At 37.9% G+C, this 13,761-nt stretch overlaps 1 protein-coding gene across 1 annotated transcript; it reads right to left on the reverse strand.

The window, feature by feature from the left end:
* Nucleotides 1-2,889: 2,889 nt before the first annotated feature.
* Nucleotides 2,890-4,242, reverse strand: LOC141485163 (uncharacterized). Its single transcript, XM_074181306.1, has 3 exons — nt 3,908-4,242; nt 3,627-3,848; nt 2,890-3,569 (listed from the first exon to the last, which is right to left on the reverse strand). The coding sequence occupies exons 1-3, from the start codon at nt 4,076-4,078 to the stop codon at nt 3,342-3,344; spliced, it is 621 nt and encodes a 206-aa protein (XP_074037407.1). The 5' UTR covers nt 4,079-4,242; the 3' UTR covers nt 2,890-3,341.
* Between the last annotated feature and the right edge of the window lie 9,519 nt (nt 4,243-13,761).

Here is a 13,761-nt window from a genome sequence, read left to right on the forward strand (position 1 = left end):
GGCTAGATGTTTGTTTCAGCTCTAAAGATCCATCAGTTTGTGCTTCTGAAGTCACGTAAGTAACTGCATCCACGGATGCATATACTCCTTTTTCAATGAAAAGACCTGCTAACGGCAAACCGTGGTTCAACAAAAATCGCGAGCTAGCTGTCGCCTACCGGCAGTGGCGCAAAAATCTCAGTGCCTTAAACCGAACTGGTTTTGTTAATTCTCGCAACAGATGCAAACTCAGGAATCATGAAAGCAAAGAACTTCACAATCAGAGAGTTAGGGATAAACTGCTTGCCAGTCTCAAAGGCACCACCCACTTTTCCTAAACTACAATCCACACTGCCGAAAATTACTTTTCGACAGCGTCTAGTCAGGCGAATTTTGAAACAGCTCAATATCAACAAGGCGTCAGGCCCTGATGAAGTACCCGTCATCATACTTAAAAAATGCGCAAATGAACTCGTATCAGTAGTTTGCAGACTTTTCAACCTGTCTTATAAGAAAGGGGTTTTTCCTTCTTGTTGGAAGATTGCTCGCATTAGACGCGCCCCCAAAAAGGGCAAGAAAAATCTTCCAAAGAACTATAAACCAGGCGCTTTGCTATCAGTGATATCAAAAATCATGGAGAAAGTCGTGAACCATCATATCCCAAATATTAGGAAGGCTTCAACATCTTGAGCGATCATCAAAATGGCTTTCGGAAATAGGCAAAATAGGTCAATAGGCGACCTTATATCATATGTCACCCATATTTGAAATAACGCAATCGAGAAACATAGAGAATGAAGAGCTGTTGCGCTTGATATTTCTGAAGCTTTTGACCGTGTGTGGCATGAGGATTTGCTAGCCAAACTTCAATGCTACGGCTTGTTATTTTTGTGTATAACTTTTCAGCTTCCTGAAAAAACGTTTCCTGCAAGTGGCCATCGATGAATATCTCTTCAATACTTCAACCATCAACGTTGGAGCTCCCTAGGGATCCATATTGACTCCAACCCTATTTTATTGCATATTAACGACTTATTGGAAAAAACCAAGAATTCTATATATTGCTTTGCTGACGGCAGTACACTTGTCTCGTCATGCCATTTGGATTCCAGAACATCGGTTACGGAGGAACATCTTCACCGTCAGCAAGAGGTTGCATATCTTGCTGAAAATCCAGGAGTGAATTCGAATTGAGGTGAAAGTAACCAGGTTCAATTCAATGCCACAAAAATCCAGGCATCGGTTTTCCCCAAATAGATAAATGTCTCCGAACCGGATATAGTAATGTCAGGTCAGACAATTCCGCTATCTGCTTCGATAAGTTTGTTCGGGGTTAAAATGGACACCAGTATGTCTCGGCACAATCATGTTGGTGGAAATGCCAAGGCTGCTTCTCAAAAGCTCAGAACACTGATCCGAACCAGAAAACTATACATACCTCAGCGACTTTAGATGATTTATAAAGCTCAGATCAGACCTTCTTTGGAGTATTGTTCTCATGTATGGAGCTCTGCCCCCCAAAATACCCATTCATTTCAGAAAAGAACCATTTGCCTGATCTGACACGCATCACGTGTAACCTTGATATCCTGGAATAACGAAGAGAAATTGGAGATTTGTCTCTCTTCTATAGATACTTTCACGGAAATTGTTCAAGTGACTTGGCACATTTAACTTGGCACTGTTTGAAAACTCTTCCATCTGGAGAACTGCGGTGATGAGGAATAAACTTCTTGAGAATGTTTTTCCAAATGAATTTAATCTCCAACGATTCGAATCTAATGTGAATTGCTGCTTTCGCATAGCACTGCTCTTAGAGCACCTTGGGGATTTTTCTGTGTTGCTTGTGTTTTTTCCAAAAAAAAAATCAGTACCCGTCTAATTTGAACTACATCTAATCAGCCCCAGTGAATAATAACTGTTTTGCGATAATAATTCTTTATTTGAAGGAAACTGATAGTACAAAATTTGTTTGGAGTCTTATAGGGTTAGAAATCTGCAAAATTTAAGTTTCTTGAAGGAAATGCATTTCCCTTAAAGAAAACCCAGTCCTATCGCGCAGAACCGTATCTTCAACATTAATTTCCTGCGGCATGTAATACAGTCAAACTGTTATTTCTTATTTCTGAATATACTCTTATATCCAACATACATCATACTCATACTCATACTCATCTCGTGAAGTTATATTGGTTTCACTTCACTTATTATTGACGAACGCTTCCATATTTTAGATTTTATCCCGATAAAATATGTAAATGAAGATCAAAAGTTAAATCATTTTATAAAAATTACCAATTTCAAATTAGTTTTAGCGTTCGGAAGTTCCTTCGGAAATTCATTAACATGCAAAAAGTTCATAAAATAATCCACATCTTTTCAAAATTACCCCGGTATGAATAAATAACAAACGGGAAAGTCGAGATTCGTTCAGGAAATGTAACGGCTTTCTAATCGGAAATCTACAAATACTCATTAACATAATTGATAAAACAGAATTGTGCGAACTTGACATGTTGAACCGAAGAATGAGCACAATCATTTGCTGTAAAAACGGTAATTATGCTGTTAAACGTCAAGTTGGCTAAATTTTTTTACTAAACATTAATATTTTACGAACAGTATCCCCGTACGATCTACAAATCGACGTAAAATTATTCAATTCACCTGAGTTTTTTCGATATGATTATGGTTAGATTCATATCATCTTGTGATGTTTCTGAATGAAAACAATTCTGATTATGAGAGTGAAAGTCGAAAGAGTAACTAGACTCTCAGGTAGATAAAAAAAGTTTTATTTTTGACCGGGATATTATAAGCTTATATCGTCATAGTTACGCTATCAATAAAGAGGGTCATAACTCCCTTGGGACATTATAGATTTTATAATTCCCTCTACCTTTCACAAATAAAAATAAATAGAAATGAAAACTGAACCATATTTTATTTATTCACGTCATTACAAATAATAAATGTACAATTTTGAAATGTTCCCTGAAAATTTCTTCCGCCACTGGAAACAATTTCTTCTTTTGTATGGCTGGAGCTTCTGTTCACTACAGTCGAGGTACCTGCCTCTTCTGATGACAAAGTAGACAACATACGCGCCGTTTTATTTCTCAATTCGATGCTATCCTCCAAATACCCCTCCGCCACCGTGGAACTTTTCCAACCTCCGTGTCTTTTTAAGTTAGTCATAGTTGCTCCTGCATTGGCTAGAGCAGTAGCAGAAGTGCGACGAAGGCAATGTCCCGTATAGGAAGATGAGTTTGGCAATCCTAAATACATTGCGATTTTGCTGGGGATTTTCCCAAACATGTTTTTTCCAATTGGCTGAGATGTACATTTATTTTGTCGGAAGCTCAAAAAAATCGTTCAATACCTTTAGGACGCAAAGACATATAAAGTCTTAATAAAGGCAAAGCGGAGAACTCTTTTTCATCCACAACTGTAAATTTCTTCGATACACCAGTTTTACTTTCCGGTACGTTCACTACCATAACGGAATCCCGGTCCTCTATATCCGATATCTTCATATTCAAAAGTTCCTGACTTCTGCATCCTCCAAAATAACCCATAATCAAAACAACCTATAACAAAAAAAAGGAAATAAATACACACAAAAAGGAAAATAAGAAAAAAATTACCTTATGCAATAAATGAATATCATTAGGAGCGTCCTTTAGGAATCTGATAACATCTTCAGGAGATAAAACAGCAGACTTTTTCGTCTTATAACTCTTACTCTTTCGTTTCAAAAAAGCCTGTAGTTCATTGAACTTGGTGATATCTCGTTTCTCATGTATAGTCACCATCGATTTTAGCATTGACCATTTAGTCCATAAAGAATTCGGACTATACGTTTCTGACTGAAACGAATAAACACAATTACTACCAAATCTACCGAAAAACATAGAAAATTCCTTACCAGTTCTTGAAAATATGCCAGAAATACAGTTTCAGTGACATCTTTTGGCATAACATTTTTCCGTGTCAGCCAGTCCAGATATATCTTGTATTCTTTTTGGTATACGGCTTCACTTTTCGATGGAATTAATGATTCTCTTGCTTGTTCAGCTTTTTTCAAAATATCCTCCATTATATTTGGGGTAGAAAACACGTTTTCACCACAAACACAGCTTGATAACAAAGTTCTGTTTATAAACAAGTAACATAGCAACAACCTAGCAACAAGAAAACTCTACTATAATCAACGGTACCTGATTCAAATATACCGGGAAGGTAATGAATTGGTAAATTTTCCGTTTCAAAAATGAACAAAATTTTATTGAAAACGGTCAGAAATAAAATTATCTATGTACCACGGGAATTAATGAGCCTTAATAACCTCAGGCAATTGCTGTCCCTCGGGCCAGAGGCCCTCGGGACGCAAACTTTGCCATCGGTAATTAAGGCCCTCCTAATTCCCTTGATACATAAATAACTATTTTTTTCTGTATATAAAAATATTTGTGTTGTACCTTCTCCCAAAATTGACAGCGATGTCAACCATTTTCAATGAAAAAACATACATATAGCACATATATAATAAACACATATATAGCAGCTAAAGTTTTTCACGATAATTATTGTTGTAAAATATGGAGTGCTCATAATTGATTTTTTTATAGAGACCGTTTCCTCATAATTAGTTTGGAAATAAGTTCTCTCTTCAATATTAAAAAATGGTAACTGAATATGACATTCCAAAAATTGCTGCTTTTTTAATTTTTCATTAGCCTTTCATTCGTGAAAAAGTGTTATAATCCTCTTTATTTGAAAGAAATATGAGTTATTTTTGCATAATAAAGAGTCATTGTTTGAAAATAATTGATAAAGAGCAATTGAAGTAATTGGAAAAAAACATTGAGAAACGCTGCTAGTACTTTGAATATGTGGTGACATTGTACCTATTTTCTTATATTTGTAACTGATTTCAGGAATGGTGATTTCAACATATAAAAAGAAAAAATATACAGAGTGTTTCCTAACTACGATGCGAAACTTCAGAGGGTGATTCGTTAGGTCGTTTTCAGAGAAAAAGTTTTCATGAGCATATGTCCGAAGTTGCTTCGTTTCAGAGATACATGGTGTTGAAATTTCAAAAAACGGTATTTATAAAATATCATAAATACGCTTACACCGATTTGCTTGAAATTTGCCACAATTATTTGGAATAATAGGGCGCTTATTTAACCCTAATGAGATTCGAACTATTAGGTCCAATGGAGCCTCAGTGGACACTAAATCCAACAAGATTGGGAAAAAAGTACGCCACTTTTTGCTGAATCTCTTAATTTTTTCAGATGAATTAGATGAATCAACTGAAAACACATTTTTTTTATCGCTTGTGTTTTCTGCATATCTAGCTTCGTTTTTGAGAAAAAAAAGAAGCCACTTTGCATATCATGAACACCAGCTGGAGACCAGCTGACAGTGATAGTCATATCAGTGAAATAGTCATGATAGTCATGTCATATCAGTGAAAGTCGGGGTAGTCAGTTAGAATTGATTCCCATCATGAATAATATTCCCAATGCTGAAATAGCTGACATGCACTTTCTTCATGGATAAGGAAATGGAAATGCGCAAAAAGCACGGAGAATTTACCAGAACAGATAGCTTAACTGAAACATTTAGAACGCTATATGCAAGATTATTTGAAACTGGGAGTTTTAATGAAAATTCAGGTGGTGGATGACTAGAAACTGTAACAACGTCTGAACTAGAGGAAGCTATACTTGATTAGATATAAGAAGATCCTTCAAATAGTACCAGGAGTATTGCACTGCAGCTGGAAGTCAGCCCAAAATCCAAATATATCATTTACCGAAGGAGAAAGTTTTATGCACTTCATGAACGTACACAATGACCGTTTGTGAGACGACGAAAATCCTCACTTTATTAAAGAAAATCATTTTCAGCAAAAATGTTTACGAAACGTTTGAGTAGAAATGAGTGTTGACTACCTAATTGACCCATTTTTTGAGACTAGAGGGTGAAGCCTATACGGACTTTTTGCGAGATCATTCATCAATTTCGTTAGAAGAAGTGCCGGTACTTGCAATAGGCAACATGTGGTTATGCTCGACCTCAAAACTGGCCAGCTCGCACTTCTAATATGAATTCTCTAGATTTCTATTTATGGGGTCATCTGAGGGCTCTTGTTTTTAAAACTCCTGTACTGGATGTGAATGATTTGAGGAATCGAATAATTGGCAATTGCAATGTCATAAGGAATACACTCCAGGTATTTTAGAACGTGTTGAACGATCCCTGACAAATCGATTGCAGTCGTGTATTTTATCAGAATATGGACATATTGCTCATTTACTTTGAGATCGAAATTGTTTATTATTTATTTTTGTTTTTTATTTTATGTTGTCCATGGATAGTTTTTAGACGTGATGTTTTTTCTCGACCAGGAAGCTTGATATGAAGACAACACAAGCCAGGAAAAAGTTGAATTTTCAGTAGCCTAATCTAAAACAGTGAAGCACCACAAAGAGTCAGTGGCGTTATTTTTTTCTCAATTTTGTTAGCTCTAGTATCCACTGAAATGCCACTGAACTCAATAAATTCCATCTGGTTTGGGCTACATAAGCGCCTTATTACTTCAAATGACTGTAGCCAATTGCAACTGAATCGGTATAAGTAGTTTTATGATATTTCACAAATACCGGTTCATAGAAACTTTTCTCTCAAAACGATCTATCGAATCATTATCTAAAGTTTCGTACCGTAGTTAGAAAATACCCTGTTGAGTAGACAATTTCATTTAAAAAAAATTGAGTGTTTCTTTAAATTTCTTGAATTTATATTATGAACAAAATATCGATTTTTTTTTAAACAGTGGAGTCTGTGTTTCGAGGGATTCAGTGTAGGGACCACATATGTGATGAAGTTCATAAATATCTGTACCTGAAATAAAAACCAACCGCTTTCCCGCAATGTCCTCAACAGTGTCAAAAACATTCTGTACGATCATCAAAATGAGAAAACTCGCGGTTTCATCGTTAAATACTTTCTAGCAAAATGAACAACGAAAACAACTTATCAATTTAATCAGAAATATCGAGGGTAGTTAGAAATGCTGATTTTGACATCAGTTACGGAGGCAATTAACTGAAACCTATACCGCATAGATTCGATTAACCTTTATGAAAGAAAATCATATAATCTGAAGAATATATTATTTGTTACTTATAAAAGAGAAATTGATATACATATTCGCGATGTCTATGTGTTTTGGCACATTGTCAAAGAATATCAATACGGAAGCCATAACTAGATGAATCACTGAAATTGAGAGAAATTTCCACTCAATGATATAATTGGACATGAAGAAAACAAAATATTATCAATAGTTCGAATTGAAAGAGATATATTTTTAGAATAAAATAATTTTTGGGAGCGAAAAATTTTGGCTTGTTACTAATGGATTTTTTTCAAGGACAAAACACAAGCACTACAAGAAAATTCATGAGGCGCTTTGAAAGCGGCGGTTGTGCCAAAGTAGCGATTCACGTTGAAATTGAATCGTTGGAGATTAAATTCATATGGAAAAACGTTCTGAGGAAGTTCATTCCACATAAAGATTTTGAGAAGCAGCCTTTGCAATTCCAGCGACATGATTGTGCCAAGATATATTGGTGTACCTTCCAACCCCCAATAAACTTATCGACGCAGAAAGCGAAATTGTCTGTTCTGACATTATTATATCCGTTTCGGTGACATTTATGTTTTTGGAGAAAACCGATGCCTGGGTTTTCGTGGCATTGAATTGAACCTGGTTACTTTCACCCCAATACGAAATCACCTCTATATCCTCATTGAGATATGCAACTTCTTGCTGCCGGTGAAGATGCGCTTCCGCAGTCGATGTCCTGGAATCCAAATGGAATAACAACGAGACAAGTGTGCTGTCGTCAGTCAAGCAATATATTGAATTCGTCTCCAAAAGAAGGTTGGAGACGATATGTATTCCTAGGAAACACCAGCGTTTATGGTAAAAGTATTCGAGATAGATTCATTGACGGCCACTTTCAGGAAACGTTCTTTTAGGTAACTGGAGAGCCATACACAAAAATGATCCGACAAGCCATAACATCGAAGTTTGACCAGCAAACCCTCATGCCACCCACTTTTGTAGGTTTCAAAAATATGAAGCTCTCAAACTATTTCATAGCTGCATTATATCCTCCGAGCTGAGCTTGATTACTTAACAAGGAAACGGAAGTGACTTTATGTCACGCCAAAGAGAACGGTCAATATGATGAAAGGAAAAAGTGGGTAGGTGTGTAGGTAGGTCTAAAGTGAGTGGGTCTATTCGACCCTCCACCGTAACCCATAAGGGTTTATTGTAGCTCACACCCATTCACACTCGGATAAATCTGTTTAAAAAAATCTCTTTTTTCGTTAATCAGCTGTCGCCCCCATACGAACGACAACTCTCAGAAGTTGAGAACTTGTGTGAGCTGAGGACTAACGAGGTCTCATCTTTTAACGTGTGGTTCCTAATACGGTTGCAGATTCATTCCAGCTTCAACCAGATAAATTCTCTCGAGAAAAATATCTGGTCGAAGCGGGAATCGAACCCACGGTCGGGCGCACTACCACCGCGGCCAATTCCACAACCCAACTTATTAACGAAGCCAATTAGTTTGTGAGGTGAGTGGTCTTTCAGGTCAGATGGTGAGAGTACGGATCTGCCGAACTCACAGAACCTGATTCGGTCCCCAGCGGGGCAGGAACAAAGTATATGCTCTGCAGTTTCATCATTTTCCAGATGAAGGCGACACACACTGTCTTCCGACAGTCCGAGTCTCTGAATGTGATGATTCAAATGACAGTGACCTGCAAGGCCTGTTAGACATCGTAGTTCATCTCTACTGTAGTCCAACAACTAATTGGAATCAAGCTTCGAAGGGTGAATAAACGCCTTGGAGTGAGCCAATCCTGGAAGATTCTGCCAGAAGTCCAAAACTCTTCTTGCCATCCAGGTGTTTAGTGTTTGTTTGGCAAAGCCCAAAGCGATGCCAATGACAGATTCTGGTCCAATGAAGCCGCTTGCAGCACCCTTCTTTGCAAGAGAGTCAGCAGCTTCATTGCCTTCCAGGCCAGTATGGTCAGGAATCCAGACCAGAGACAATATGTTTAGTTTTCCTATTGAGGAGAGTCTTTTTTGCAGTTTGCTACCAATTTAGACATTGCTCCGTAAAAGCCAAGAGCTTCCAACGCCGCTTGACTGTCCGAGAATATTTTTATTGACTTGTGAGTGAGGTTGGATTCACCCAATCTCTCCGCACACAATTCAATTTCGTAAATTTCCGCTTGAAATACAGTCGCATGAGTTCCTAGGCAGGTAGATAACTCTGTCTTGGGTCTGCGACTGAAAATACCTGCACCAGAACCGGAAGGTGTTTTTGATCCATCCTTGAACCAACAACTATTTGCTCTTAATATTCCCTTCTCCCCCAGGATCCATTCCTTTCTACTCGTGAATAGTACTTTATGAGGCAGTTCATAGTTGACAGTTGGAGGCATAAAGTCAGAGGTCATTTCCAGAATGCTTTGACTTCTAATGTCAACCAACAGTCTGTTGCAGTCTGCATTGAATTGATTTGTGCAATTGGCAATGTGCACAAGTCTGTATGCAGTCCATCTAGCCTCTCTTTCCAGAAAAATGTGGAGAGGAGGTAGATCTAGAAGGATCTCCATGGCCGCTGACGGTGTGATACTGATGGCACCACTGATAGCCAGACAAGCCTGTCTCTGTGAGCCAGAGAGCTTCACTTGGGCCGTTTTATGTAAAGCCTTCGGTCACCAAGCAATTGCACCATAAGTGATCGTTGGTCTGACAATCATCACATAATTCCAATGGATTTTTTTGGGACCTGAATTAATTAAAACCACTAATCTTGACCCGGGTATCTCTGATCATCACGGACAAATCGCTACCTGTCGCTTGTCCTCGGTTCTCAATTCAGTAATGAATGTAGAAAAATATTCTTACAGAAAAATTGATCAGAACTCCAGAAACGAGTTCAGATATTTACTTGCTAAAATTAATTTCGATACCAGTCACGTCAACGATATTGATATCATATTTGACAACTACATGAATGATTTTCTTTGGTGTTTCAATGGCTCGTTTCCAGAAAAAACTAAAAAAAAAAAATTTCTGTGAAAAGTGAAAAAATCAAATTTTCACATGAACTAAATCAAATGAGAGAAAGGTTGAAGGATTTAGATTGGTTACGCAAGAGGACAGACGATGTAACGGCAAAAGAAAAGTATAAATTACTGAGGAGGAATATTGATAAGAAAATTTCTTTCAAAAAAAAATCGCATTATAAAGCAATCATAAGTGAATCGGATAACAAAACAAAAACACTTTGGCACATTGTAAAAAAAGTTAAAGGAAAACATGAATCTAACAAAATATCTGAAATTATTTTAAAAACGAAGTCCTAACCGAACCAGAAAACATGGCCCCTGTGTTTGGACGATATTTATCAACAGTGATAACTGATAAATTGAATGAACATTTTGGTCAACAGTTTTCCACACAATGTACCACAGGTGAATTCAATCCTGCATCAATGTTTTTTGAACCCGTCACAAAGGACGAAATACTTGAGATCATAAACTCATTACCGAGGTTCGGACGAAATTCCCATTTCAGTAATTAAAGACACCAGTGATATAATTGCACCAGCTTTCGAGCATATTATCAATCTGTCCGTATTGCAAGGCAAATTTCCCTCTAGCCTCAAATTAGCCTCTATAATTCTTATTTTTAAAAAAGGCGATTCAAGTAATATTGAGAAATATAGACCAATCGCTTCACTAAGCATTTTTTCTAAACTGATAGAGAAAGTATTGGCCAATAGAATCACAAATTTCCTCAACACATATCAAGTATTATGTGACAATCAGCATGAATTCCGTAGTGGTATATCAACTGAAACAAGCACGATTGAATTTGTTCAATATGTCAACAACAAAATGGACTCTGGCGAATTTGTGATCTCAATTTTCTTTGATCTAACTAGAGCTTTCGACTCGGTCGATATTTCTTTCATATCTGATAAATTGAATAACCTTGGTGTCCGCGGCCCAATCAATGAGTGGATCGTGTCCTTCCTCAAACGAAGAAAGTTTATTGTTAAGATTGATGACGTCATCTCGGAGGAATTTGAAACAGATATTGGTACACCGCCGGGAAGCATACTCGGTCCTCTAATTTTCCTCATTTCCATTAACGACCTTCCCATTCACATATCTCAAGGAAGGGTGCTTATGTACGCAGATGATACTTGCATCACTGTGTCAGATACTTCATCTGTAAGACTATCTGAGAAGGTCAACACAATCCTAAAAGAGTTTACGGACTGGTGCTTTAAAAATAAACTTATGATTAATCATAATAAGACGGAATATATAGAGTTTTGTAGCAAACATAGAACACCTCTGCATTTACCGCTCTCATTTGGAGGAGTGTCAATTGAGCCATCTATAATGGTGAAGTTCTTAGGAACACAATTCGACTGCAACCTATTATGGAACTCGCATGTCGATGTAGTTTGTGGCAAGCTAAACAAATGTTTTTATGTGGTCACCACACTCCAAAACATGCTGGAACGAGATTGTCTGCTTGAAGTTTACTATGCACTGGGGTACTCCGCTATTTCATAGAGTATCGTAACTACAAAGAGTGTTTGTGTTGCAAAAAATGCAAATTAAAGAAAGTACTGGCCGAAGGATGCTTTTACTCCCTCCGTGAATTCGAACTTTTTTGTCGTAAGTGACTTTCAGTACTGACCTTCTCATATTTCTTCAAATCTTGCTTTATCTTTGTGTGATTTTTCACAGGCGGTGAAGTATGCATCACTGAAATACCCGATTCAAATTCGGTTTTTGACTCGATGTTTCATAATATTCAAGAATGTAATTTTGTTTTTTTAACCAATATTTATGTATGTCATTTTATTTGTATATATTCATCAGACACAATTTAATTTGTGAACTTGGACTAATCCGATCTATTTCTTGTTAATAGGATATGGATGCAATAAATTTGAATTTGAATTTGAATTTGACTTAAACCCCAAGTTTAACCACGAATCCTCCGACATGTCCATAGAGACAGTATGGCTTTGTGTAAAACTTTTTCCAAATAAGTGTTCCAGGTGAGTCTTTCATCAAGGACAACGCCAAGATATTTCACCACCGTTCCAAATGGAATGACCACACCATTGAGGAAAAGTGGCGTTAGATCGCCCAATTTACTTCTTTTGATGGAGGGGATTAACATAGTTTTGATGGGGTTGACAGACATCTGCTTCATCAGGCACCAACTGTAAACAATGTCCAACGCGCTTTGGAGGATATTACAAGCTACCCTTCCCGACGTATACCATGTCAGGATGACAAAGTCATCTGCATAAGCTTGCAGATCAACTTTCCTTCTGTCGAGGGCATCAAGCAGACTATCCACCAGGAGCGACCACAGAAGGGGAGATAGTACCCCAACTTGAGGGCAGCCCCTGGTGACCCTAAACCTGATAGCTACGCCTTGAAGAGTCGTAGTTGAACTTCTGTTTACTAGCATGGCATAGATTCAGCCAGTTATCGTCGATTCTATACCCTTTCTAGCCAGAGACAATCCTATTGATTTAGGTAGTGCATTGTCGAATGCTCCTTCGAAATCAAGAAATACAGCAATCGCAATCTCCTTGTTGTCAAGGGATTGGGAGATTTCCTCAACGAGGTTGTTTAACGCTGAACTCCGTCGATTTGCCGGTTTGATAAGCATACTGGTGGTTATTCAGGGGGGATGCATATAATGCTACCCTCCTGATCCAGTATCATGTCAAGTCCTTTCAGCAGGAAGGATTTAAGGCTGATTGGTCATATCGATTTGGTGTGAGCCTCTCCGGCCCATTTTAGGTATTTATACCACCCTTGCTGCCAACCAACTGGGTGGTATATAGTTCCACGCTAGACTAGCTCTATACAAATTTGTGAGAATAGGTAAAATTATTTCTAGTCCGTTTTGAAGAAGAGCTGGAAATATACCATCCTCTCCAGGAGATTTGAAGGGCTGAAAAGACTTGATAGCCCATTCAACTGCCGGTACTGTGATAACCTTTTTTGCGACGTCCCAGTCGTTTTTTTTGGGCGTTTAGCGCCCTCGAAGATGGGCGGTCTGTTGTTATCAAGAGTCAGATTTCCAGAAAAGTGGTTTTCTATCAAAAGCTCGAACGTTTCTTCACTAGAGGTCGTAAATGTTCCATCGGGTCGTTCAAGCGACCCAATTTCAGCAGTCGGCTCTCTAGAGAGAATCTTGGAAATGCTTGCGCTGCAAGGAAAATCAGAGATACTCTCACAGAACTTCTTCCAAGACTCCCGTTTTGCCTCTCTAGTGCCGTTTTGCCTCTAGAGTGATTTTATAAAGCTCCCAGTTACCTGACTCTTTAGCTCGATTGAATAGTCGTCGAACTTCTTTTCTTTTACTTTCAAAGCTTTTGTTCCACCAAGAAGAGTTGCGGTTATCTCTTTTAACCCTTAGTGGACAGTTCTCATGATAGGATGAGATCACTGCTTCGCGAAATTGCGTCGCTACTGTATCCATATCATTACAACTGTGAATAGTACTGAATCCGTTCTCAAAGTACGATTGGAGGGAGTTCTTATACCCCCTCCGGTCAGTAGATTTTGAATCACGATATTCTACTACTGATCTAAGACCTGTTTCAATATTCAGTAGATACAGAC

The sequence above is a fragment of the Leptinotarsa decemlineata genome, unplaced genomic scaffold (assembly GCF_025532065.1).
Source record: "Leptinotarsa decemlineata unplaced genomic scaffold, Ldec_3_MD MMD2_tig00026307_RagTag_RagTag, whole genome shotgun sequence".
Lineage (NCBI taxonomy): Eukaryota > Metazoa > Arthropoda > Insecta > Coleoptera > Chrysomelidae > Leptinotarsa > Leptinotarsa decemlineata.

Coding starts and splice junctions, on each gene's coding strand:
- LOC141485163 (XM_074181306.1), bottom strand. CDS start 4,078: ATGGAGGATATTTTGAAAAAAGCTGAACAAGCAAGAGAATCATTAATT. Junction 3,849..3,907: donor TGGCATATTTTCAAGAACTG/GTAAGGAATTTT, acceptor TATTCGTTTCAG/TCAGAAACGTATAGTCCGAA. Junction 3,570..3,626: donor ATATTCATTTATTGCATAAG/GTAATTTTTTTC, acceptor TTTTTGTTATAG/GTTGTTTTGATTATGGGTTA.